The sequence below is a fragment of the Taurulus bubalis genome (assembly GCF_910589615.1).
Source record: "Taurulus bubalis genome assembly, chromosome: 9".
NCBI classification, from domain to species: Eukaryota; Metazoa; Chordata; class Actinopteri; order Perciformes; family Cottidae; genus Taurulus; species Taurulus bubalis.
In genome coordinates this window covers 2,588,344-2,612,920 of record NC_136597.1, presented here as the reverse complement: position 1 = coordinate 2,612,920, position 24,577 = coordinate 2,588,344, and the positions used below count along the sequence as shown (strand labels likewise).

Here is a 24,577-nt window from a genome sequence, read left to right as displayed (position 1 = left end):
CTGGGACTGCTGCTGCTCAGCGCCTGCTGCTGCTACGCCATGCGTGAGTGATCCCCTCAACCTCTACTGCTCTCAGAGACAACCATCATATATACATGTGGTTTGGACACCTTACATTTGGAATCATAAGGAAATCGTAATATGTAACTTGTTCTGGTTTTTTAACAAATAGTAGAAATTAGGAAGTTGTCAATGACACTGCCTGTGACATGAAACCTGGGTTTCCCGGATGAATTGTGTGTTCTGCCGAAGGTCATTTTGACCCCCGACCATAGGTCACACCATATTTGTAAAGCCGGATGGGTTTTGTTTGTGTTTCAATCGATTGGTCTGATCGATGGAAAGAGGCCTGGAAGGCTGAATTTCACTATAAAGCTTACGCTGAAAGTTGTGAACTCGGGTCTTGTTGAATGTGCCTCGTGGTCATTAAAACGCTTCCCGCTGGGTTGCAGCTCCAAATCAACGTCTCTCCTCGTCATTCTGCCACAACAGTGTCTGTGTTGACTTTTGTCCGCTTCCCCTTCCCTCACAGCTCAAGCTCTGCAGTTCAACACGGCGCCTGGAAACTGCTGCTTCAACGTCCGCACGCGAGGTTTACCGTTGAAGCGCATCTCCAGCATCGCCAGGACCCACAGCTCCTGTCTGAAGCAGGCGTTCATGTAAGTGTTTCTCTTGCTTCCCCTGTTTGTGTCCTGTGACTCGGTAATGTAAGGCAGTGAGTGGTGCAGCCAACACGCAGGTTGAGGAATGAACAACTTCCCAACAAGCGGACGTTGGGCCTTTCATACGCAGGTTATCGTCCTAACATCTGATTGGCTCTAACGGTCAAGAGGAGGAGAATCCTGTGTTCTCAGCTCTTCCTACATGACTGGGCCGTGCGACGGCCAGTCTGCTTCCCTAATGAAAATATACAGATAACATGCATGTGTGTTGTAGTGCAGAGGTGTGTGACTAACTACCCTTGAGAACCAGACAACCGGACATTTCCCAGACACAACTACAGCTGCATAATGTTTTTCTCACCCCGAGTAACCTGAACATCTTCCATAGACAAGAATATAAGGATTTAATATTATCCCACCCATGAGAGCATGAACAGAACGATGGAGAACCTACAGTACGACCTCCAGACAGGCGTCGTGGCAAAGCCACAGCAAGTCCGCCTTCTTAAACTTTTCTCTTTATGTTTTGCAGAGTCCAGACTATCAAAGGAAGACAGATCTGCTACAGTGGAACTCTCCAGTGGGCTGTGGAAGTCTACAACCAGCTGCACAACATTCAGCACTGAGGATGTATTATCGTATAATACTGTGATCAATTAATGCCTGGTTTTGCAGGCCTATAAATACATAATGTTTACATTTTAATAAACGTCTTAACTTTACATGTGGCTACGTGTGTTATGAGTACAGTAGGTATAGCATCAGAGAATGAGTCATGTTTTCAAGATAGGCCGGACTGCATCTACCACAGTCTGAATAACCATGGGATGTCCTGATAGGCAGGTGGCATCAGTGTGTGAATGGGTGAATGATGACATGAAGTGTTGAAGAGCTTTGAGTGGTCAGAAGTCTAAAAAAGAGATATACAAGTACATTTCATTTATCATTCTTATCAGCATAATGAGTGTCCGACTCATGGAAGTGTTTTAATATCTGAAACATTTGTGGTCAAGGGATGGTCAGGTTCTATGGCGGAGAAGGTTTTCTAGCATGTAGGGCACCCTAGAGGGCGCTTCATCATGTTTTCTCCACTGGGAGGGCACCCTAGAGGGCACTTCATGTTTTATCCACTAGGAGGGCACCCTAGTGGACAGTTCATGTTTTATCCACTAGGAGGGCACGTCCTCATGTTTTCTCCATTGGGAGGGCACCCTAGAGGGCACTTCATGTTTTATCCACTAGGAGGGCACCTTAGTGGACACTTCATGTTTTCTCCACTAGGAGGGCACCCTAGTGGACACTTCATGTTTTCTCCACTAGGAGGGCACCCTAGTGGACACTTCATGTTTTCTCCACTGGGAGGGCACCTTAGTGGACACTTCATGTTTTATCCACTAGGAGGGCACCCTAGTGGACACTTCATGTTTTCTCCACTAGGAGGGCACCCTAGTGGACACTTCATGTTTTCTCCACTAGGAGGGCACCCTAGTGGACACTTCATGTTTTCTCCACTGGGAGGGCACCTTAGTGGACACTTCATGTTTTCTCCACTAGGAGGGCACCTTAGTGGACACTTCATGTTTTCTCCACTAGGAGGGCACCTTAGTGGACACTTCATGTTTTCTCCACTAGGAGGGCACCTTAGTGGACACTTCATGTTTTTTCCACTGGGAGGGTACTAGTAGGTAGTAGTTGCTGTAGAGGAGGTCAGAGAACTGATCAATAACTATGCAAAGTTAGCAAACATTAGCTAACATTTACCACAATAACAGGTCATACCAGACAAGGAACTGGTGTTCACACACAGCTCATTTCCTTCAGGCTTCATTCAGTGTCTCGACATGGGTCAATGTGATGTTCCTCACAGCTATAGTAGTATCACACACCACTTATTTTAGAGTTTAGATTTAAGACTATTTTTTACAGCATACCCTATCTAAGATCAAAAAGGGGAACTGAGCGGTCTTTTGTACGCATTACATTTCCTTGTTAAGTGTATAAATATCATTGACTCATCCGAGTGAGCGACCAGATGTATTTCAAGGAGAGCTCAGCTTTTGCACAGCCACGATAAATGTTCCAGCCAACTGGTATTCCCGCTCTCCAAGGGCTGGCTAAATGCATTGAAGAAATCCCAAGGACGAACGATTGAAAGTGAGCACTCAGCTTCAATCACTGATGTTAAAAACCACAAATCAAGGCAGAAATCTCGGTGTAGTTATGGATTCAGACCTCAACCTGAACAAACAATGTATTTCTATGCTTCAAGTGACGATTAAATTGAACTTTGATGGAACTGACAGCAGGTTGGTGAGTGTGTGTGTGTCCTTGTATTAATTGCATTGAGGGGTCAAAGATCTTTACACATTGTCCATTATTCAATATTAGGGTTAAAACTTGACTTTTTTTACCCACCTCTAAGTGGCGTTTGCGCACCTCAAAGTTCCATGTGCCTTGTATTCTTCCGTTGGAATAATCCAAAATAAATTTGGTGTCATTTTAAAACACCTAAGACTACGTTTCATATTGTTGGACACATAAACGCTGTAGTCTGAATCATTTTCATCTGCGCTGTATTATGGTCTGTGACCCTCCAATCAGTGCCTGATTGGCGACACCAATCAGGATCCAGGAAGTATGTAAACACATACACGTTGTGGATTAGTCTGCCTGCCTACCTGTTCAGAATGGATTAATTAGCCATGGATATCAGGCGATTTTTGAAGAGACCATCGAGTGCTCCCACTCCCACAGATGCCCGATGTTTTCTTGAAATTTAATAAACTACAAACACATTTATTCACTGTCATTGATTGTATATGACTTTTTAACTGAAAACATAATGCAATATAGCCAGGACAGCCTTACAGAGTCGCAACGCTTTGTGTTGCGTTGCGTCGCATCGCATTGCATTGCGTCGAGGTCTGTATGATCACAAAGTTCACAGTTTACCCACCTCTGATCTCACGACATGGTGGTCGTCCGTAGTGGGTTTGGGTCACGTGCCCGCACCACCAAACAGGAACGCAGGCTTGAATTAGTCCATCATATGAGCTTCAATGTAAGTTAATGCCACCAATGAAAGCACAAATATTCAGAGGACTGAAGTGTGCAGACATTATTAGCAAATGTCTGAATGGATGGTCAAATATTAAATACATTTAAAATATATCACTCTGTCAGTCACAACCTGGCTCAAGGTTGGACCGCATGGGGAGACCCCACATGTGGTCTGGCTTTGTTTTAGTCAACTGACCAATAAATAAAGCTAAAAGCCCAAAAAGGTGAAAGTCAGGAGACAGGAAGATCCAGAGTCAGTCCAGGTGAGCGGACCAGCTGACTCCACCCTCCAACCCCATGCAGGTAGAGGACACAGAGTCGTGTTCAGAGGAGCTGATGCTGTTTAAACTGCTGAACGCCCATTATTATTATTCATTTCTTCATCTGAGGATGATTCAGAGCTGCTGAAGACAAACACAAGTTCATCATGTACATCTCTGTTTGCTGTGAAAGCCCTTCAGGGGGAGGAGTAGTCCTGCAGAAAACTAATTTAATGATGAAAGCAAACAGATCAACTGTCTATTCTAATTCTAAAGTACAACACCATGCAACTGCCAACAATGGTGAGCAACTGGTGCCACTCAGCAGTCCATGTGATGTCAAGCTCACGTCAGCTGACCATCACAGTACAGACAATAACAGACATGTTGACTTGCTAGAGATAGGTCTGTAGTCAGCCAACACCTCTGGATCCAGAGTGGGTAACCTGTTAAGCCCTAGCGTCCCCCAATCGGGGAACGATGAAAACCTGCTGGCTTAAGGCAAGTCAACATGCTTTATTTATTGGTCAGTTGACTAAAACAAAGCCAGACCACATGTGGGGTCTCCCTCTGGCAATGCCCCTTGGATGTTTGATCACATTCATCTTCCACGCAAGGAAGTTACCCTTCGTTTTGGGAGGCAGATCATGAATAAATTATTAATGGAGCGATCACAAACTGCAGACAGGAACGTACTGAACCCTAAAAAGTTCAATTTTAACCCTAATATTGAATGATGGACAATGTGTAAAGATATTTGACCCCTCAATGCAATTCATACAAGGACACACACACACTCACCAACCTGCTGTCAGTTCCATCAAAGTTCAAGTTTAATCGTCACTTGAAGCATAAAAATACATTGTTTCAAATATGTGTGACTTTCTCTGAGGGAAACTGATGGAATTGGATGCAAACAAAACCCCAGTAGTTAGTGAATGTGGCCCCTGCAGTACAGCAATAGAACCCCTGCATCAAGATGAGCTATAATGATAAGAACTATAATGAGAGGACCATAGTGTCCAGCTGGTGAATCCCAAATAGATCTTTTTAGGAAAGATATTTTGCAAAATATGGATTTTGAGAACTCTTTTAGTGAGTTCTATACAGGCCGTTCTACATATCAACATTTAGAAAATATTCATAGAGCTGCAATCAATGAACTGGCCAACACTCAACCTAGTATTGAAGAAGTGATTTGTTTGTTCACGGATGCTTCATATTATAATGTTCTTACTGTAGAGGTGGATCCTACTTCTGGGATGATTTGGAAGTTAAACAGACGTGTTGTTGAGGTAGGTAAATGTTTTGACATTCAGACCCACAGGCATGGCTGTGAAAGGTATTTAAACAGAGCTTTAGACTGAGATGCAACGAGGGAGAAGACGCTTGTGGTGAGTCCTCTTTGTCTCTTGGTGGAGGTTTTAGAGAACAGAAATAACTTTAATCTGATCTGTGGGTTAGAAAACTGGTAAGAACTGAAGTGTCTTGTTGTAATGGGGTTGAACGGTGTGTCATTTCCAGGTAAATATTCCAGCTGTAGAGTTCTGAGAGTCAGTGAATCCTGAGCCATGCGTCCTGTTGTGGTGACTGCCGTCCTGCTTCTGGTGGTGCTGATGTCCATGTCAGCCTCTGCAGGTAAGAACCAAACTGTCACTAAATAACTTTCTACACAGACACCAGGAACACTGAACTAACAGCACTTATTCTTATTTTCTGTTATTTTCTATGCAATGTGTTGGACCAAATATCCAGCCACACCATGTAGAATTGATCCAGCCTGGTTCCAGTTCGGTGAAGACCGCTGTGTGAAGGCGGACCCCAGACCATATTTACCATTTACCAGACCATTTAACACTGCGATGGGAGTAAAAAACAAACACATGCCAGATTGTGTTTACATCATTTTCATTATGTTGCTTTTGTCTGAGTTGTGTAGGTCCTTGTGTAGCTTCATGCTGCTCACTGAAGTTATTGAAGGTTGGCGTGTCTTATTGAAGGTAGGCGTGTCTTATTGAAGGTAGGTGTGTCTTATTGAAGGTAGGCGTGTCTTATTGAAGGTAGGTGTGTCTTATTGAAGGTGGGCGTGTCTTATTGAAGGTAGGCGTGTCTTATTGAAGGTAGGTGTGTCTTATTGAAGGTAGGTGTGTCTTATTGAAGGTAGGCGTGTCTTATTGAAGGTAGGCGTGTCTTATTGAAGGTGGGCGTCTCTTATTGAAGATAAGCGTCTCTTATTGAAGGTAGGTGTGTCTAATTGAAGTTAGGCGTGTCAAGAATGGGAGGCCTGCCCGTCACTGTATTCAGTGAAGAAATTGCCGGACGCTGTCAACGAGACAATGTCCTCCTCTAGGACCGATTCCTCTAGGACCGGCTCGGCCAGGGGTGGATCTGATGCCCCAGTCCCCCCCGCACTAGGGTGGAGGGTCAGGAGAAGAGACTTCATCTGAGCAGTCAGCAGCTCCACCCTAGAAGTCAACCTTCCAGATTTAGCTCTCCTGGGGGGGAGGGGGGGAGCTTCATCATATCACTCATCAAAACAGACTGAAGGCAGAGAAACCAGAGGGAACAAAACACTGATGAATCAGGACAATATAAAGCAGGATAACATGATATGATGAAGTCTGGCTTTGAGACAGTGTGATGTATACAGTCACGTTTTAATGAATAATTCATTTGGATAACAACAAAATGAAGTAATTATCATCTGCAAGACTGTAGTCACTGCAGTCACATTAACACATTAGACTTCATAAGAGAGGGAATCCAACCTTCATGTTGACCTCATCTATACACCAGTAAAAATCAATAAACTAACATCTCACTGCTAACTGTTTTAATGTACGAGCTGTTCACATGTGTCTAAAACGTGTTGAAAATGCCAGCCGCGCTGCTTTCATCCTTTTTTCTGAAGTGCTTGGGGATTTGCACTCCTGATGCGTCTGATGTTACGAAGCAACCTCAACCTGTGGGCTGCGATGATGATGATGATGATGATGATGATGATGATGATGATGCATGTTAGCGTTTTGCATTCATTTAGCGTGTGAATGCTAAAAGCTGAAATGCATTGCTGAATGAAACCTGAAAGCTAAAATATAAAACGCACAGTTGGATGCATAACTGGACGCATAACTGGATGCACCGGGGGGAACCAGAGTCCACCCACCAGCCCACTAGCCTGACCAGTCCATGCCCACTTTGAAGCACTCAAACTGCTGCCTGGTCCAAATGTGCCTTTTTTAAAATTAGTCTCGTGGGTCATGCCACACACAGCGTGTGACCACTCTTCATGCCCAGAATAGTGCTCTGAAAGCGCAGAGGGATCCGTGGAAGTGCCGTGGAAGACCGAATATATGCCTCTATTTTCGCTCAAATTGTTAAAAATACCTCCGTGGGTCATGCCACACACCACGTGTGGTCTCTCTCCATGCCCATAAAAGTGCTCTAAAAGAGCAGAGTGATCTGTGGATGTACGGCTGTATTCCCATAAACGCCTTTTTTTCTCTCAAAGTGTATTTAATCCGGTTCATAGACCCACTATGACTTGCCTGCCTGTTCACCCAGTGTGAGCTCTTCATGGGCATCCATTTCTGTGAATGTCCACCCTCAAGTCATGGTAAGCCTTTTTCTGAAAACTGGGTTTCTGAAATCGTGCGAGAGATAATTTTGTTGTACCTAATCAAAGTGGCACACTGGAGAGATAAGGGAATTTAAGTTTTGGATTGTTATCTCCCTGTCCATCCCGCGCCCCTGGTTCTCTAACTCTCGCGCCCCTGGTACTCTCTAAGTTTTTCCTTCCAAGGGGAGGGGGGAATTCACTCCAAAATTGCATGAAATCATGATAATAATGAGCACCACCTGGAAGCCACCGGGGGGAACCAGAGTCCACCCACCAGCCTAACCAGTCCATGCCCACCTTGAAGCACTCAAACCACTGCCTGGTCCAAATGTGCCTTTTTTTTACGCCAAAATGTTAACTTTGCAAGAGCATATTTATGTTAGTAACGTGACCTGTAGCCAGCTAGCGCTGCTGCTAACACGAAGCTAGCAGTAAGTAGCTAACGGTAGCTAACGATGAGATAGCTCCTGCAGTGTTGGATGTTGTCTTCCGTGGCTAAGACTGAACGGTGCATAATCAACTTTTGTCACTAACACCGTTAACTTTCTTTCAGTGAACTTAGTACCACTAGTAGTGTTGGATCTCAGTGACGTTTTTGTAAGACTGTAACTAACTTAGTTTGTTGACGTTAGCTTAGCTTAGCAATGTTAACACGTAACTCGTGCCGGATGTTGTTTTATGTATCTAGACTGAACGGTGCAAATCAAATATTGTCACTATATACTAACTAGTAGTGAATTTATTTTACAGAGAGGAGTCACAGCAGCCAGGGTCCAGTGGACAACATGCAGACTCCCAGTCCGTCTCTCCCTGCAAACCGATCTCCACCACCGGCCGGCCACAACGGCAGCTACATAGCACATATCCACCATATACCTTTATTTACCTGTATCTTCCATTTTATTCATATATTACACTGCCTTTGTGAACCTAAGACCTCTGGTAAAACAATTTCTAGCACCAAAACAGTTTGTCCACATGAGTAAAGCTATGTTTTCACAAGAGATATGATAAATTTCAAAAATCAAGTGTCGCTTTTTCAGCTTTAGGGCCATATTATCACCTTACACTTATGCCTTATGTCGATGGTGCCTCATTATATAGAGAGCTGAGATTGTTCTGCAATTTTAGATGTAAAAACCATCTATGGTATCTATCATTTGCAAGTGACTTTAAAAAGGTGAATTTACGAAATTATGTAAAATCGAGAAAATGACCCCCGACTCCAGAGTGTATACACGTCATACATCTATAGACACATGTGCAACTGGAAGGTTTAAACAGCACGGGCAGGCTTACGATCGCGATGAACGTACCGAAAGAGCTGGCTGTGGCGACGACGGAGGCGATGGTGGTGGTGGTAAACCGTGAGCCCACGGTTCACCCCAATATCGTCTCAGAAATTGAAGATATGTGGCCACTGGCAATGATCCGTACTGGGACGCAAACAGGTCCAAACATATCAAATGGATGCACGCCACGAACGGAGGCAAGAATATACCAGCCGGTGACGATTTTCTGTTCGTCTTAGAAGTCCAACTGATGCCGCTTCTTCAGAAAGCCGGCAACGACAAAAGAGAGTCGCGTTGGATCCGAGGACGGCTCAGGCTCAGGCTTGGAATCCAAACATTGCCGGTTCGCCTGGTTGGGAGAGCCGGGCACCATGAAGTACACCGGGCTAGGAGAGGCTCACCGGTGTTCAGACTGCGACTTGGAATTCTCGCACTTTGTGCCGGTCGACACGTTTCTGAATCAACACGCTTACTTCACCAAGGGAGATTGTCCGTACCTGAAGGCGGCCTTCACTGCCGAGGAGCTGAAGATCGAGATCGGACAAGAGAGATTCCGCAGAGGGTTCAACGCGCATCCGAACGCGATCACGGCCCCTGGGAATATGCCCTCGGTGATACTGACGGTTGGGATATACGTGACACTGCATGAAGGTCGGTGGTGTTACATGTCCGGGCATCACGACTTGCATTGTTACTGGAAAATACGAGCGGTGACCGACGGCCTGACGTTTGCACCTGTGTAACCGACCCAGTGTCGGAGATGTGTGTTTTCCTGCGTTGTTGCTTGTGACAGTGGATGTGATGTCTAAACAATTTAAAATAATACAAATCTGTGTCCTGTGTCCATCATTGGGAGGCCCGTGAGGCTTCGTGTGACCTAGAGGTTTTGTGTGAAACTTTCAAGATTCGTATCTTCACCACGGTCCCTGGGAATATTTCGTGATTGTCAAAGGAAATTGCTGAAACAAATCAGACATACGTTTTTATTAACAATCGTAGGATTCCTGGGCCTTGTTTCTCGTACCTGGCTTACTGAGTTAACGGGCTGATTGTCAGGATAAGATGACGTAGGTCTGGCTTTTCCGTTTCTCGAAGCAAGCTTAAATTAATCACCATAGCAACACAGCCGCGGACATTGAACACCACAGGCGCAGCTGATCGTCTCAGACACAGACTATCAGCCGCTGCATGCCGCTGTTCTTAAGTTTATTTAGCTCTTAAGAAACTTATGGATGTGTTGAAAGCACTCATAATTATATGACAGTGCTATTAGTACACCAAACATATCATTATTGTAGAACATGATTAAGGTGATCGTGATAAGAACATAGAGAATCACACACAATTTATTTTCACTGCTTCAATTGATTGAATTTCTGATTATGAATAATACATACATACTGATCCGCCCATACACATATTCAAACTCCTAGTTATATGGTAATCTACACATACATGTATATACACATATATAGTACATAATTCATACGTGCATACAGTACATATATCCTCATAAGTATATATTTATTCGTAAATATAATCTGATTGATCTGGGTGATGAAGAACTTAAAATTTGCCGATACATTTTCCCAACACTGACGCATTTAACTTGTCTGATATATTTGCGACGCTTATGTCTCGCAGCGGGGGCGGAGTTAAAGTTGCGTTCACGGCAACAATGTTGCAAAAACGTTGGAATAATCGCAACACGTTTGCTGTGAATGACTACGGTATTGACTTCCTCATATGCGTTCATGATCATCTCCTGCTTCTCAGCAGAGAAATAAAAAGAGGTTCCTCTGAGTTTATTGTCCATTGTACTGTTAGAACATCATGGTGTCAGTGCTCCATTATTATCCTTCTGAAGAGGAGCGGCGCATTTATCCAGATGACTGACGTCTGGCTAGAATTAACGAGACGTTTCAGCGCGGATCAGCCGTGAAGAAACCCAGATAGCCTGATGTCAATCATCTCGCTAATTTAAACTGGAGATTAGGACATTTGCTTGACTTTGTCTAGCCAGGTACGAGAAACAGGGGCCTGACGTCTTCTGTAGATGATCAGACTCTCGAAAGCGCCGTATCCACCTAGGTCCGTGTCCACGTGTACAGCGTCGTCGTACTCTAGATGTATCTGCTCCGACAGTTCACCAGGCTTATTCTGCCCTCCTTCTAGAGCCTCGTCGTTGTCTTCTCGCACCTTCGTCACGATCAGCCCAATTCGTGCGAGCTTGTGACGAGTTTGTGACGAGCATCCCCGAGCAAGGTCTATACGCGGGTCATTTTGACCCCGGGACATGGGGAGGGTTGGGGAGACATACACTCGGACGATGTATATATATGCATATAAGAATACTTATGACCCATCTGACCCCTCAGGTGGTCTGGGGCTGGTCTACCTTATGACCCATCTGACCCCTCAGGTGGTCTGGGGCTGGTCTACCTCATGACCCATCTGACCCCTCAGGTGGTCTGGGGCTGGTCTACCTTATGACCCATCTGACCCCTCAGGTGGTCTGGGGCTGGTCTACCTTATGACCCATCTGACCCCTCAGGTGGTCTGGGGCTGGTCTACCTTATGACCCATCTGACCCCTCAGGTGGTCTGGGGCTGGTCTACCTTATGACCCATCTGACCCCTCAGGTGGTCTGGGGCTGGTCTACTTTCTGTTCTAAGAGTCAGGACTAAACATGGAGAAGCAGCGTTCAGCTTTTCTGCTCCACACATCTGGAACAAGGTCCTGAAAGCTGCAGGTCTGCTGAGACCCTCAGCTCCTAGCACGGCACGGCAAAGCAGCGCCGCTGTGCCTGTTTTCGGACAATTTTTATTTTATTTAGTTTGAACGTTTCCTTAATTATCTCCAGAACCACATCGTTGTTTAACTTCATTTACAGTTCTACAGTTCCACAACCCTTGTGAGAAGATACATATGGTGTAAAACATAATTAAAGTAACTGTTAAGTTTAAGTATTTACGTAAACTCCGCCGACTATACTGCTGCTCCGTCAGCTTGCCGCGGCGGCTGTAAGGTTTCACTAAATCCATGATAAATACCCTTTACAAAGTCGGATTTCCCTAACAAACACATCTCAGTAATCGTGCAGGCTTGTGGGAGTCTAACAGAGTAATCAAAATCCTTACGAACTCAATATTAGTACTTGTAAAATCACAAATCGGCCGGAGGTTTCTTTTTCTTCTTCTCTGTCTCACAAATCCGCTTCTGGCCCGATAGTCATGAAACTGGGAGATAAAGTATTTTTCACTTTTGTTAACATTGCTTGAACCAGATGTCCACGTCTAATCTCGTACTCTGCTGCAGCAAACGGTTCGCCTGCACAGAGCCGGTTAAAATGAGAGCGTAGCTGTTGTGTTGGACGAGAAATACACGCTATGCATCCGCCAACCAATTATGCTGCAGTTTGAGTCAGAATTTTAATTATTTGACCACAACATTATAATCAGCTCAGCCTTTTTGCTAAATTTTAATAAATTTCCGCGAGGTGTGAGATGGACAGCCGGAATTCTTTCTGAAAGAGAGGTACCGGAAGTCCTTCCTTCCCGCTGCCGTCAGGCTGCATAACAAGCTGAGCTCACAGAAGACCACAAAACACGTATAACACTTTAATCACTTCATCTGGTGCAATATTAACACATTTGAATACTTTGTATATACTTGTTTTATTCCGTCTGTATATTCAATATTGCTACTGTATTCTTTACTGTTTTTTTTGTATTACTTGATTTTTTAATTACCATGTCTCTTGTGTGCACTGCTGCTGTAATCCTGCCATTTGGTCTCAGGCCAAAGATCTGGAACGCTTTTAGAATACGAGCTGCAGCATAAAGGCACAGCTCCCATTTACAGTGCAATTGTTTTCTGTTTATAGCGTACCAGTAGTGTGTACTAACACATATTTGATAAATCCCCATCCAGAAAGATTCTAAATGTTTGATCCACATTAAAACAATGAACTTCATGCGTGTGTTAAAAAGAAAAGCGTTGGGAGTTAAAGCATAACCATGTCAACTTTAATATTAATAATGTACAGTTAGAGAGAGAACAAAGAAGAGAAGCAGTAAACAGTGTACACATTAAAAAAATGAAAATATTACAAAAACAAAAAAAGTCCACCTAAACTTATGTCCATCTTGACTTGGTGTTATTGGAAGTGGTTCACAAGCGTTTCAAAGAAAAGAAGAAAAATCACTTATTTTGAACTTGCTTTTCTCCGGACTTAAAAGAGAAAATATATATATATATATAATAACAGAGCGGTCCTGAGAAAGTGTACTCATTGGCATAGATGTAGACGGTATATGTGTGCGTGTATAAATGTGTTGGAAATGTATTGGTGTATTCTTAAGACAAGGTTTACGTATTCTTTCAGAGTACAAGTTCTGTTGTTATTCCTGGCTTATAATATTGTGAGAAACAAGAAAGAAAGAAAAAGGCCACTGAGCAGCCTCCAGTATGTACATAATATACGCATTTCCATCATGAACAAATCCATACAGGTAGTGTTTGAAATGCTGCAGGTGTGAGGTTCTTTGAATGCATCAGGAAGTTTGCAGGCGATCTGAAAAACTAAAATAACAGATTACTCTACGAGTCGTTTGGAGAAAACTACAAGGGATTTAAGGAGCTGTTCTTCAACCGTACATATAGTATTATTAATATCATCATCATCATATGAAAATAAAACATGGGCGCTCTTGGAAAGGTAGATTAAAGGTTCCGATGTTTCACGACACACTGCTTTCTGACTGAATTGACTTCTGTAAGAGGGTCAGGTATCATGTTGGAAAAGGTTAGTCGGAGACAAAGCTACGGCAGAATTGGCAAACTTCTCAAAACCTTTGTCTTCCTGTGGAGTCCGTGGAGCGAGGAAGGGTCACAGGAATACTTCAGCTTCTTGATGAATTGCCCTTTTCACACGAAGGGAAATTCATCACAACAAAGCTGGACATCAGGGTTCAGATCTATGACGACATCCATCACTTAAATCACGATATAAAACATCTTTGTAAATCACTGTGACCGGTAACGTGGTAGACGCCGATGAAGCTTTTGCATAATGTCTTCCATGCATTTAGGAAACACACACACACACACACACTGCAATGACAATGTTCTGGCTGCTGCTGACCTCTCTCCCATCAGACACGTCCTCTGACCTCAAACACAGCATTTAAAGGGACAGTGTGTAGGATTTGGTGGCATCGCATCGTGAGGTTGCAGATTGCAAACCCCTTTCCTTTTCTGCGGCGCACGTTAGCTCAGTTTAGCTGAGCGCACGTTAGCTCAGTTTCACAAGCGCGTAATCTAAAAACGTAAAAAGCTCTCTGCAGGGCCGGGGTTGGGTTTGTCCCTTCTGGGCTGCTGTAGAAACACGGCGGATTCTGTGATGTTTTCTGTTCTCCAATGTAGATTGGAAGAAAAAAAACACACAAATCTTAGTTTCAGGTTTCTGCTGATAGATCCACCGGAATGCTACACACCGGCCCTTTAATAAAACACACCTGGCCGTACACGCACCGCCGTAACTCCTGCCTAAAGGCCCGGTCACGATTAAAAAACAGCAACATTTAAACAAGGTAATTGGCTTACAAGGGCATATTTTTCTTTTTTAAATATCGAGTTTGGTGAACTTTAAAAAACCTAATTCGTGTGGTTGACCGCCAGCTAGCTGTCCTTTTGAGGGAACAGAGAAGTCCAAAAGAGAGATTATTATTCGCCGTGTTGCACCGCCGGACCGTTCCACAGAAGAGGAGTGGCTTGTAGTTATGAGAGGAATTAACGCTACATATATACGTTTAAAAATAAAATAAAAAATACAATTGGGGAGTAAACAGAAAATAGAAGTACTAAATAGCATGCTAGCGTCTAGCTAACAGCTAACCGTTAGCTTGACGCTATCTCGCCGTGCCCGGGCCTCGATCCCGCTTGGCTTTACCTGAACACACACTCCTCTGTGGGGTCTTCAGGACGGGACGAGCGTTTCACTGTGTTCACGGCGCTTGAGAACTTTACAAGACAGGATGGAACGTCTACCTGCAGATCTACGGGATCCATCTGGAGGACGCAACGACTGCACGTGTAACACGGCTATGCACGGCCGTGTGGCGCCTCCACATCCTCCTCTCGGTCAGGAATTATAGGAAAATAGAATTTCACAAAAACATGCATTTCCCGTGAAAATGGAAAGAGGTTTCAACGGATACGGTAACGACCCCGCAGAGACTCAAGCACGTAGACGCGTGTGTGTGTGTGTGTGTGTGTGTGTGTGTGTGTGTGTGTGTGTGTGTGTGTGTGTGTGCATGGCGTCCGTGTCACAACGTGGTTGGTGTTCGATGTCACACGGAGGAATGTGAGTGTTCCATATGTGTGCGTGTATGTTTGGGAAGGGCCACAGTACATGTGAGCGTCAGAGGGGGATGAAGAAAAATATTGAGTTTGTGTAAAACTGAAGGAACATGTTGCGCCGCTTCAAAAGATTTTCCCTTTCTTCTTGTTCTTCTCCATCGTCCTGTGGGACAAAACGAGAGAGACAGTGAGAACGTTACAATCGGTTTTACAATAACAAGCAGGGTTCATTCACATTGTGACCAATGGATTCATGACTTTAAACCAAATGTCCATGACAAACATTTAGTGAAGTCTGGGTGTAAACAGTAAAAAGTGAGTAAATGTAGTATTTAAACTAACAATGAGAATACAAAGCATACAGTAAACCTTAAATGACACAAATGAATGAGACAATAGTTTGATTAAAAGAATAAACATTTATATAGATGCCTGTATGTATGCCTGCTTATATTTTGAGTCTTTCTTTTAAAAGCATATTAATTATTTCAAACTCAGCCTAAATGAACATCATGAACACATGAATATAACACATTTACATGACTTTTACTAAACTTTTGGGATTTTATTTTTTTCAAGGACTTTTCCAGGCCTGGAAATAACCGTTTATAAACTCCATGACTGTTCCAGTTTCTCCATGACTGTAAGAACCCTGTGTATAGCAGACCAGAAAGACCAGTCGAAGCAAAGGGGCGATCATATAAATCATATAACCGGGGTTAGAGCGGTGATATGTTGTCGAGATATTTGTTATCGTAGAAACGTTAAAAGTGCCAGAAATATACGCCGTGTGGCCACGGGTCCTTAGTTTTGTGGACACAAGAGATATGTATTAGAACAATATTAGACATGTGATGAACATGTTTGAAGAGTTATAGATTGGTTAGATTAGAACATAATCTAGGAACAATTATAGACTTATTCTGTCAATCTTAAGTGGAACTACTTTCTAATATAAACCTACGCCAATTTAGTAAGGACTCAAAATTGCTACGTTTAACATTTTAAAAGCCCGCAGGAAATTCCATTTACCTCCACCATACAGGCCTTTTTCACACTACATTGTTTTATAACTGTATTACTTCCTATCCATGGTGTGTGTGTGTGTGTGTGTGTTAGCTCAGATACATTAGCTGTTACTATACAGTGATGGCACATGATGTAACTCCATGTCACACACAATGCATAAGAAGCAGACACTAGTGAGTCAGCTGCTACTGACTTGGAGGCGTCCAGTTTCTGCTGCTCCAGGATTCTCTGCTGAGCCTCCCAGTTGACCTTCTCGTCCTCGTACACTCGTCTCTTCTCCTCCAGCTCTTTGTACTGCGCCTCCAAGTTCCTCTTCATCTGCTCGTGGCGCCGCTCCAGCTGAGGGTCAAGAGGTTAGACGGATCAGCTGAGGGTTGCACTCATTTTTTATCTAGAAACACACGTTGTGCTGCGTTCTATACAAAAGGTGTTGCATGAGCAACTGGATTTATTGAAGTTTCTCACGAAAAGATAAATTTGACAAGATTACATTTGAACCCGTCATGATAATGTTACAAAAATGTATCTTTTAAACCAAAACTCAGTTCTACTGAATAACGCATCATAATGTAACTCAATGAGACCTCCGTACGTTAGCCGTCAGATAAAAGTGTGAAATCATGTTTTATTTGGGTTTTCTGAAACCCGAAAAAACAGGTCTCCTTACAGCCTATTCTGACGCTTTCAACCACATGGTCTTCATCTGCGGATGGATTTTGTTCAGTTGTCATGGTTATTTGCCGTCACAGCTGAGCAAACTCCTCCCACTGATGAAGGTAAAGATTCTCATGTCACACATTTATATTGGTTACTAAAAAATACTCGACAGCCAATCAGAATAAAGTCATTAATAAATCCAAACACTAAATCTAAATATGTTTATAGAGATGCAGTTTTCTTGACTGATTCCAATTTCTGATTGTTCCGTTTTTCAGGTGTTACAAAATTGTCATCTTTATGTCTTCGTCACTCACGCTGAAGAACTTCCACAACAACGACATGAGTGTGTGAGTGTGTGTGTGTGTGTGTGTGTGTGTGTGTGTGTGTGTGTGTGTGTGTGTGTGTGACACGTCACTGTCTATGCCGCTGTGTGTGCACGGTGTAAAACGGTCCCGTTTGTAAATGTGAGCGGCAAATAAAATGTCCATCCGTACGTCTCTACCTTCTAGTCTTGTGAAAAGCCAGTTGAGTCGCTTTGACATTTAGAGGTTAATTCATTCATTGCGTCATGTTGGAGCGGCGCCGTGAATGGTGGCAGTGAAAAAACATAAAAGCAACACATTTCCACCACTTCTCATCTTTCTCCCTCTCAAAACGCACACAGATCCTCAAACCCACCTCGGCCTCCGAGTCCTTCAGTTTCTGCTTCTTTTCCTTGACCTTCATCTCAAAGACCTGTTCCATTTCCGCCTCCATCTTCTTCATCTTCATCACGTGCTCCCTGCGCTCCTCCTCCATCTGGGCCAGGGGACTCCTATGGACAGAGGTTAGTTGGAATTAGTTGTATTCACCTTTAACTGAACTTCAAAACTAAAAGGAAAGCAGTTTTTTGATCTAAAGTAACGTGCTCCTTTCAGTAGGTGACTTAGTGACTGAGGCGTACTTGGTGAGCTGTCCCTTGGACTTGGAGTTGTCCACTCCGTTACAGGTGACAGCGGCCAGTTTCTTACTGCGGTAATTCTCATAGTGGACATTGTTGGTGACGTCCTTCAGATCTTGCATATGGGTCCTATGGAAGGGGAAGAACAACTAATCAGAAGGAGGATGAGGAGGAAGGAAGAGGAGCAAAGTAGGAGAGAGAATCCCAGAAGAAGAAAGATACAGCTCATGTATAGGGCGCTGCAGGGAAGAGTCCTAAAACCAAGAAATGAGTCAGCATTTTTGCACTTCCCATTTCCAAGTCAATGTTTTGTTTAATGTCTGAAATAAAGTCTGTGTTTAGCACGAGCTCAAGAGATTTTACCGTTTTGTTGTTTGATTAATAATATAAAATAAATCAGTAAATACCTCTCTGGTGAATTTAGAAGCTTTTACAAAAAAGTCTAATCTAGAGGAGGACTAGTGTCCTAGTGAGGACCTTTAGTCGTCTAGAGGACTAGTGTTCTAGTGAGGACCTTTAGTCGTCTAGAGGACTAGTGTTCTAGTGAGGACCTTTAGTCGTCTAGAGGACTAGTGTTCTAGTGAGGACCTTTAGTCGTCTAGAGGACTAGTGTTCTAGTGAGGACCTTTAGTCGTCTAGAGGACTAGTGTTCTAGTGAGGACCTTTAGTCGTCTAGAGGACTAGTGTTCTAGTGAGGACCTTTAGTCGTCTAGAGGAGGACTAGTGTTCTAGTGAGGACCTTCAGTCGTCTAGAGGACTAGTGTTCTAGTGAGGACCTTTAGTCGTCTAGAGGAGGACTAGTGTTCTAGTGAGGACCTTTAGTCGTCTAGAGGAGGACTAGTGTCCTAGTGAGGACCTTTAGTCGTCTAGAGGAGGACTAGTGTTCTAGTGAGGACCTTTAGTCGTCTAGAGGAGGACTAGTGTTCTAGTGAGGACCTTTAGTCGTCTAGAGGAGGACTAGTGTCCTAGTGAGGACCTTTAGTCGTCTAGAGGACTAGTGTCCTAGTGAGGACCTTTAGTCGTCTAGAGGAGGACTAGTGTTCTAGTGAGGACCTTCAGTCGTCTAGAGGAGGACTTGTGTCCTAGTGAGGACCTTTAGTCGTCTAGAGGAGGACTAGTGTTCTAGTGAGGACCTTTAGTCGTCTAGAGGAGGACTAGTGTTCTAGTGAGGACCTTTAGTCGTCTAGAGGAGGACTAGTGTTCTAGTGAGGACCTTTAGTCGTCTAGAGGAGGACTAGTGTTCTAGTGAGGACCTTCAGTCGTCTAGAGGACTAGTGTTCTAGTGAGGACCTTTAGTCGTCTAGAGGACTAGTGTTCTAGTGAGGACCTTTAGTCGTCTAGAGGAGGACTAGTGTCCTAGTGAGGACCTTTAGTCGTCTAGAGGACTAGTGTCCTAGTGAGGACCTTTAGTCGTCTAGAGGAGGACTAGTGTTCTAGTGAGGACCTTCAGTCGTCTAGAGGAGGACTAGTGTCCTAGTGAGGACCTTTAGTCGTCTAGAGGAGGACTAGTGTTCTAGTGAGGACCTTTAGTCGTCTAGAGGAGGACTAGTGTTCTAGTGAGGACTTGTGTTCTAGTGAGGACCTTTAGTCGTCTAGATGAGGACTAGTGTTCTAGTGAGGACCTTTAGTCGTCTAGAGGACTAGTGTTCTAGTGAGGACCTTTAGTCGTCTAGAGGAGGACTAGTGTTCTAGTGAGGACTTGTGTTCTAGTGAGGACCTTTAGTCGTCTAGAGGAGGACTAGTGTTCTAGTGAGGACCTTTAGTCGTCTAGATGAGGACTAGTGTTCTAGTGAGGACCTTTAGTCGTCTAGAGGACTAGTGTTCTAGTGAGGACCTTTAGTCGTCTAGAGGAGGACTAGTGTTCTAGTGAGGACCTTTAGTCGTCTAGAGGACTAGTGTTCTAGTGAGGACCTTTAGTCGTCTAGAGGACTAGGGTTCTAGTGAGGACCTTTAGTCGTCTAGAGGACTAGTGTCCTAGTGAGGACCTTTAGTCGTCTAGAGGACTTGTGTTCTAGTGAGGACCTTTAGTTGTCTAGAGGAGGACTAGTGTCCTAGTGAGGACCTTTAGTCGTCTAGAGGAGGACTAGTGTTCTAGTGAGGACCTTCAGTCGTCTAGAGGACTAGTGTTCTAGTGAGGACCTTTAGTCGTCTAGAGGAGGACTAGTGTCCTAGTGAGGACCTTTAGTCGTCTAGATGAGGACTAGTGTTCTAGTGAGGACCTTTAGTCGTCTAGAGGACTAGTGTTCTAGTGAGGACCTTTAGTCGTCTAGAGGAGGACTAGTGTTCTAGTGAGGACCTTTAGTCGTCTAGAGGACTAGTGTTCTAGTGAGGACCTTTAGTCGTCTAGAGGAGGACTAGTGTTCTAGTGAGGACCTTTAGTCGTCTGGAGGAGGACTAGTGTTCTAGTGAGGACCTTTAGTCGTCTAGAGGACTAGTGTTCTAGTGAGGACCTTTAGTCGTCTAGAGGACTAGTGTCCTAGTGAGGACCTTTAGTCGTCTAGAGGACTTGTGTTCTAGTGAGGACCTTTAGTTGTCTAGAGGAGGACTAGTGTCCTAGTGAGGACCTTTAGTCGTCTAGAGGAGGACTAGTGTTCTAGTGAGGACCTTTAGTCGTCTAGAGGAGGACTAGTGTCCTAGTGAGGACCTTTAGTCGTCTAGAGGAGGACTAGTGTCCTAGTGAGGACCTTTAGTCGTCTAGAGGAGGACTAGTGTCCTAGTGAGGACCTTTAGTCGTCTAGAGGAGGACTAGTGTTCTAGTGAGGACCTTTAGTCGTCTAGAGGAGGACTAGTGTCCTAGTGAGGACCTTTAGTCGTCTAGAGGAGGACTAGTGTCCTAGTGAGGACCTTTAGTCGTCTAGAGGAGGACTAGTGTCCTAGTGAGGACCTTTAGTCGTCTAGAGGACTTGTGTTCTAGTGAGGACCTTTAGTTGTCTAGAGGAGGACTAGTGTCCTAGTGAGGACCTTTAGTCGTCTAGAGGAGGACTAGTGTTCTAGTGAGGACCTTCAGTCGTCTAGAGGAGGACTAGTGTTCTAGTGAGGACCTTTAGTCGTCTAGAGGAGGACTAGTGTCCTAGTGAGGACCTTTAGTCGTCTAGAGGAGGACTAGTGTCCTAGTGAGGACCTTTAGTCGTCTAGAGGAGGACTAGTGTTCTAGTGAGGACCTTTAGTCGTCTAGAGGAGGACTAGTGTCCTAGTGAGGACCTTTAGTCGTCTAGAGGAGGACTAGTGTCCTAGTGAGGACCTTTAGTCGTCTAGAGGAGGACTAGTGTCCTAGTGAGGACCTTTAGTCGTCTAGAGGAGGACTAGTGTCCTAGTGAGGACCTTTAGTCGTCTAGAGGAGGACTAGTGTTCTAGTGAGGACCTTTAATCGTCTAGAGGACTAGTGTCCTAGTGAGGACCTTTAGTCGTCTAGAGGACTAGTGTCCTAGTGAGGACCTTTAGTCGTCTAGAGGACTAGTGTCCTAGTGAGGACCTTTAGTCGTCTAGAGGACTAGTGTCCTAGTGAGGACCTTTAGTCGTCTAGAGGAGGACTAGTGTTCTAGTGAGGACCTTTAATCGTCTAGAGGACTAGTGTCCTAGTGAGGACCTTTAGTTGTCTAGATTTTTTCCTTCTGCTGACAATTTAAGCTACGCTTAAATTATAAAAGTGGTGTTCATTTGTAAAGATTATATTGCTTAACAAAACTTCAGTATCAGATTATTTCCTGCAATAATCCTGTTGTATTTTTGTGGAGGGAACCAGTGTGAGGCCAACTTCCTGGTGGGTATGTATGTATGTAAAAATAAGCTAATGTTACAAATGAATAGCACACATACATTCTTGCTATACAAGCGAGACAATGAGACTACTAATGTGGGCATAAGAGGAACTTAGTCAGCAGGTCGTGGACGCTCTGGGTGTGACATCATGCGGTTCAGCTGTCGTACCTGATTAGCATGTTGCGCAGCACCGTGAAGTCGCAGTGTTCCCCGTTTTCCACTGAAACACACAGGGAGAGAGACACACAGATCAGAATAACTAAACACAAACAATATGAAAAATCATTATGTAGTCTCAGGGGAAACTGAGTCAGCCTGTTTTACAGATACTAAATAACTGCAAGCAACTCTGGGTAAATTTGGATGCATCTCTGGCTATGTTCACATTGAGACAGTCCCGGCAGAAACAAACTTTTTCTGGTGATCAACATTAACGCAACAGAGTTATTTACGTGATAAAGCATACACAGCGTAGTGGTAGAACTAGATTATTATCGTTATTAATCTTTATTGCGAAATTGTGGCACAAACACACACAATGTAAAGTTCATTCCATTCATCCATAGGTTGTCAGGCTATATTGAGAGAAGCGTTTTGTACACTATGGGGTTGTAGTAGCACATTCAGAGCACAAAGGGACATCAGGCCATGATCACATAGGACGGCTTTTTTCATATCAGCATATGGCTTACATTCTGTTTTTCAGCTTTTTGCCTACAACTTCAGCCACAATGCTGAAGTATCCTCTAGTGGGGTCCATGCTCTACTACCGTACATGAAGCCTGTTTGAACTGTGCACCAACGCAGCTCAAAGCAGAATTTAAAGAGGTTTGGCCACTTGAGTTTACATCTTGTAGCTCTTAACCCCAACACTAGTCGTGTTCGTACTCTCGGCTGCATAGTTACGTCCACAGTTGGCGGGATGGGCTACGCTACGCCTCCACCAGGAACTAGAGTAGAAGAAGTCTAGGTTGAGAACCGGAAAAAGAAAAGTCGCTGTGGATTTGTCAGAGCTATTTTTTTGCTGAAAACAGCGGTCTGATTCGGCTGGAAAACAACATTGATGAGACCGGTGAGACCGATTGAACTTTGCAGCCCGAGAGATGCCAGCTGAAAGACGCTAAAACGCTTCATAGAGCTGAGCTTTGGTGACAATTGTGTGGGTTCATCACCACGGATGAGCTCTTTCACATTACACGGTCGTAGCTGAACTTTGTTTGTGTTTCAGCAAGAGAAAAACTTGAATCACCGCCTCCACGTTGTAGTGAACATCTCGTCTGTCCAAAATATCCACTTGTGTGAAATTGTCATAATTAGCATTTGGACGCTTATGGCCACAAACATCTCCTGGTGAGGTCGCAGTGACCTTTGACCACCACACATTTTAGTCAGTTCATCTTTGGAAAGCTGTGCCAAATTTGATGAGATTTGCTCAAGCAGTTCTCAAGACATCGAACTCACAAGAATGGGACGGATGTGAGGTCTCGTGGTCTTTGACAACCAAAATTCTGATCAGGCCATCCTTAGTCCTTGTGCCAAATTTATAGAAATTCACTTTAGGCGTTCCTAAACATATTGAGTTCATAAGAATGAACCAGAAGGACCACCGTAAAACATAAAGCCTCTTATCTGATCACAGCCTTTTACTGTTGGACACCACAGAGTTAGAACGAACAAGAGTTGTTGGTCAGACAACAGAGAAGGTCTCATTTCAACACGGGACGGTGAGGTGATTGTGAGTTTTCATCTGATCAACAAAGACGGATGGGATTCTGGAAAAGGACCGCTGATAAACTGCTGCTGAGGATGTACGTGGTGGATCTCCCGCCTCCTCTTCGTCAAATGCGCTGCTCCTTATTGGTTAGCCTCCACCCCGCCGGCAGTCAATCATCATCATCAGGGGAGCGGATAAAGAGGACACCTTACCATTGATGAAACTTAAGCAGTCCCGCCCCTCGGCCTCCCAAGCCAGCCATTGACCTTCAGTCTCTTCTAGAGGAGGGAGCTCTGACGGAGGGGAGGGGTACGGGTTTTCAGTTACAGTCTGCGCCCAGCTGGGGGGCTAAATCTGGGTCTGGAGCAGCCGGGTTTATCGTGGCTCAGATCTGGCCCGTGTTTGGCCCAGATTCAGCACCAGATTTGGCCCGGATCAACACCATAACCTGCATAAGTCTAAGCTGACCAACTCAAGAAGACTCAAGAGGACTCAAGAGTAGAGGAGTGTGGAGGTTGGAGAGGGGGTGTTATATGGGGTATCTAGGCAAGACCAGCTGGGGAGCAAGTCTCAATGAGGGAATAAGGGAAGCTCAAGGGTCATAGGGGAAAAAAATAAGTTGTAACTAATAGCATACGGATCTTAACTGTTGATGAATGGCAGAAAACACCTGATGCATTCTCCAGGTCAAATCATGTCAGTGTTTTATTTGTCAATCATGAACTTTAATGGAAAATTGTCCGAGTCCATCAGGTGTTTTGAGCGCCTTGCCTACTAGCAGTGGGTGTTCAGGCCATGATGATGAACTGCATTGGGTAAATAAATGAATCAAGAGCACGCAACTGTTTCAACCACATGTTAAAATTGTAAATATGCCAATGAGTCATGATTCCAAACCACGAGTTACCTTGATGAAATAGATGAGCTGCTACATGCCCTTTTGGAAAAACCCTAACTCGGCATTAACTGCTCATGGACCTGTAATGAATCTGGAAGCGATGCGTTAAGATGGCGGATCCCGCTCTTTGGTCCGGTGATACAGCGAGGCCCGTCCACCGTCCTCGCCCCCGCACCAACACAACCAATGAGAGTTGGATGGCGTGGTGAAGCGGGGCTGAAATGAGGCGGCGCATCGGCGTGGGATACCACGGGAGCAACGAAGGGAACCGCGGCGTTAGAGCGATGTTGCTATTGCAGCGTCAGCACAAAAAACAGCCTC

At 44.4% G+C, this 24,577-nt stretch overlaps 1 protein-coding gene across 1 annotated transcript in view; it reads right to left on the bottom strand.

The window, feature by feature from the left end:
• Nucleotides 1-12,900: 12,900 nt before the first annotated feature.
• The window catches only part of LOC306740815 (septin-7-like), a 45,364-nt gene continuing 33,687 nt past the window's right edge, over nucleotides 12,901-24,577 (bottom strand). The window contains exons 9-13 of the mRNA XM_079223049.1: nucleotides 21,813-21,864; nucleotides 17,889-18,014; nucleotides 17,624-17,759; nucleotides 16,479-16,624; nucleotides 12,901-15,419 (exon numbers count right to left, since the gene is read on the bottom strand). Coding sequence (XP_079079175.1) covers nucleotides 15,380-15,419; nucleotides 16,479-16,624; nucleotides 17,624-17,759; nucleotides 17,889-18,014; nucleotides 21,813-21,864 — 500 coding nt within the window. The 3' untranslated portion in view covers nucleotides 12,901-15,379. The remainder of the gene's footprint in view (nucleotides 15,420-16,478; nucleotides 16,625-17,623; nucleotides 17,760-17,888; nucleotides 18,015-21,812; nucleotides 21,865-24,577) is intronic.